At 41.9% G+C, this 2,562-nt stretch overlaps 1 protein-coding gene across 1 annotated transcript in view; it reads left to right on the top strand.

The window, feature by feature from the left end:
• The first annotated feature begins 2,079 nt into the window (after positions 1 to 2,079).
• LOC142502658 (uncharacterized) overlaps positions 2,080 to 2,562 on the top strand; it is a 3,298-nt gene continuing 2,815 nt past the window's right edge. The window contains exon 1 of the mRNA XM_075613918.1: positions 2,080 to 2,548. Coding sequence (XP_075470033.1) covers positions 2,200 to 2,548 — 349 coding nt within the window. The 5' untranslated portion in view covers positions 2,080 to 2,199. The remainder of the gene's footprint in view (positions 2,549 to 2,562) is intronic.

Genomic DNA, 2,562 nt, shown 5'->3' with positions numbered 1-2,562 from the left:
AATTGATTAAAAAGTGGTCAGGAACAAGTAGATGTGCATATAATATGAATGTATAAAAAATGCAAATTGCATGAATGAAAAAAATGTGTATTAGAAAAAATGAAAAAATGTGTTTTGGACTGAACAAATAATGGATGAATTAAAAAAGTATGTGAAAAATAACAAAAAATCGTGTTAAAAATGTGTCATAAGAAAAAACATATGCAATAAAACACAATACTTAATAGTCCATGAATGTCCTTTTAGAAGATAAATATGGTCCGGGCTGCTTTGTTCTTGGGCTCACCAACCTCCCAACGATACCTATCAGAAAAAAAAGAAAGAGAAAAAGCGCCCGATCCATGTGTAAAATCAGATAAAAAAGGTTTCAATTTGCCATGAACAGACGATTGCCAACTCACACTTTGTCAATGTAAAATGAGCATTTTATGGGACCAGCCCATGCACCAGACCGACGTCCAAGTTCCACAGGTGTGCTCCGTCTGCATACAATTGCTGCTTCTGTGAATCTGCTTAGCTGTTTGCCGGGATCCCCTGATGAAATCCGCTGAGATGGATGAAACGCGTAGGGTCGATGGGGGTGGGTGGGGGTGGGTTAAGGAGGTGATGTAGAAAGAAACAGAACGGAAGATAATACCAATGTCAAGTTAACACACGGTACACTCTATTGTTGGGAGGACAAATATATGTTAACATTCCCCAGGGTAACTTAATCTAAATGGTCTAAAGAAAACATCGCAGATCCCAATCCACATTAAGTCCGTTGGGTTGTAGCGTGTTTAATGCATGTATCCAATACACCTCTCATTGGTGTAAAAGCTTAGTTTTATCACCTCCCCGAGGGGGTATGGCTATGTGTTCTATTGCGCAACATTGGAAATGTTCTACAAAACCCAACGGACAGTTGTTAAAGTGTATTGGTACCGGATGTGTCATGTCTTTGTTTGTAATTAACCTTAAGGGGCCTATGCAGAGACGTTTTTAAGTTGTAAATCTCCAAGTGCACAAAATCTCCAAATTTTTGACGAATTTAACACACCATATGCAGAGAGGTGGGAAACTGGAATAAGAAGGCTAGAGCAGAAGTGGCGAAAATTTGTCCGTTTTAATGTTGCCATGTTCAGCGGAGTGACTGTGCATTAGCTTTTTTTTTTTTTTTTTTATTGTACTGTCCTCGCGCAACTCTCGCGCGACTTTGAAACTATTAGCTTTTTTTTTTTTTATTGTAATGTCCTCGCGCAACTCTCGCGCGACTTTGAAACCATTAGCTTTTTTTTTTTTTTATTGTAATGTCCTCGCGCAACTCTCGCGCGACTTTGAAACCATTAGCTTTTTTTTTTTTTTATTGTAATGTCCTCGCGCAACTCTCGCGCGACTTTGAAACCATTAGATTTTTTTTTTTCTTCTACTTGGTCCACTGTCCTCACGCAGCTCTCGCGCGACTTTGAAAGCATTTGGCGCCGAAATTAAAGTTGCAGGAATCAATTCCAGTCACAGCGTCTCTGTGAATGCATACAGAGATTCCTGTGGCACATAAACGTCTCGCCTCACAAGTACATTGTACAGTACTACACTGAAGGCACATCTACACTTCACTCTGCCTTTTTAGACGATTACAAACAGCATTTGTTTTTACTGAAGTTGCTGCTGCATTTCAGGATGTCTTTTGGTCAATTACCAAGTAATAGGATAAGGGGGGCACATGCAGGCACAAATGTTGCTCGTGGTGTTACTTCACACAAACATGTGCATGTATTTTCAACTTCTGTTAACGAAGGTGCAGGAGTTAGTGGTGCAATGTTTAATGTACGGAACAATGATACTGTTACACAGAGTGCAACAATGTCTGCTGGTGTTACATGTGTTCCTAGTATGGCTGCGCCTGATGTCAATGGTGTGGCGAGTATCTCAGCAGGTGTGACTGATGGAGTGTTTACTGAGAATGTTTGTGACACTGTGAGTGTTCGTGGTGTTGGTTGTTTGGGTGTTAGTGTGCGTGGCGCTATGCGTGGTAGGGTTCGTGGTAGAGCTCGTGGTAGTGCTCGTGGTACGGTTGGTGGTATTGTGCATGGCAGTGTTAGTGTGCGTTCCGAAGAACGTGGCGGTTTACGTCGTGGGTTACGTGGCGGTGTACGTGGTGGAGAACGTCGCGGTGTACGTGTCCGTGTACGTGGCAGACAGTGTAGTAGTGTGAGCACAATGCATTTTCCTCACGACAAAACTAATGCTAGTGTGTCCGAGTCAGGCAGTGAAACTATTAGTGCAACAATGAATGTGCACACACTATTGCCTACAGTGACCATGTCAGCGGTTCATGAACAAGTGTGTGCAGGTGCAGATGTCACCTCAGATAATGTTGAGGCTGACATACACATGGGCAACATTGGTTTTCAAGAGGAATACATGCCCGAAAATAACATATATGATGCTGTCAGTCCACTGGTACAACATGCTAAAAAAAGAAACGTTAAATTTAGTGACGAGGAGAATCAGGTGCTAGTTGCGTCAATTTTGGAACACTATGACCGTCTGTTTGGACATCTGGTTGGTACGTTGTACACA

This window comes from Ascaphus truei, chromosome 1 (genome assembly GCF_040206685.1).
Source record: "Ascaphus truei isolate aAscTru1 chromosome 1, aAscTru1.hap1, whole genome shotgun sequence".
Lineage (NCBI taxonomy): Eukaryota > Metazoa > Chordata > Amphibia > Anura > Ascaphidae > Ascaphus > Ascaphus truei.
The sequence above is the reverse complement of the archived record's forward strand: the minus strand, read 5'-3'. Positions and strand labels throughout refer to the sequence as shown.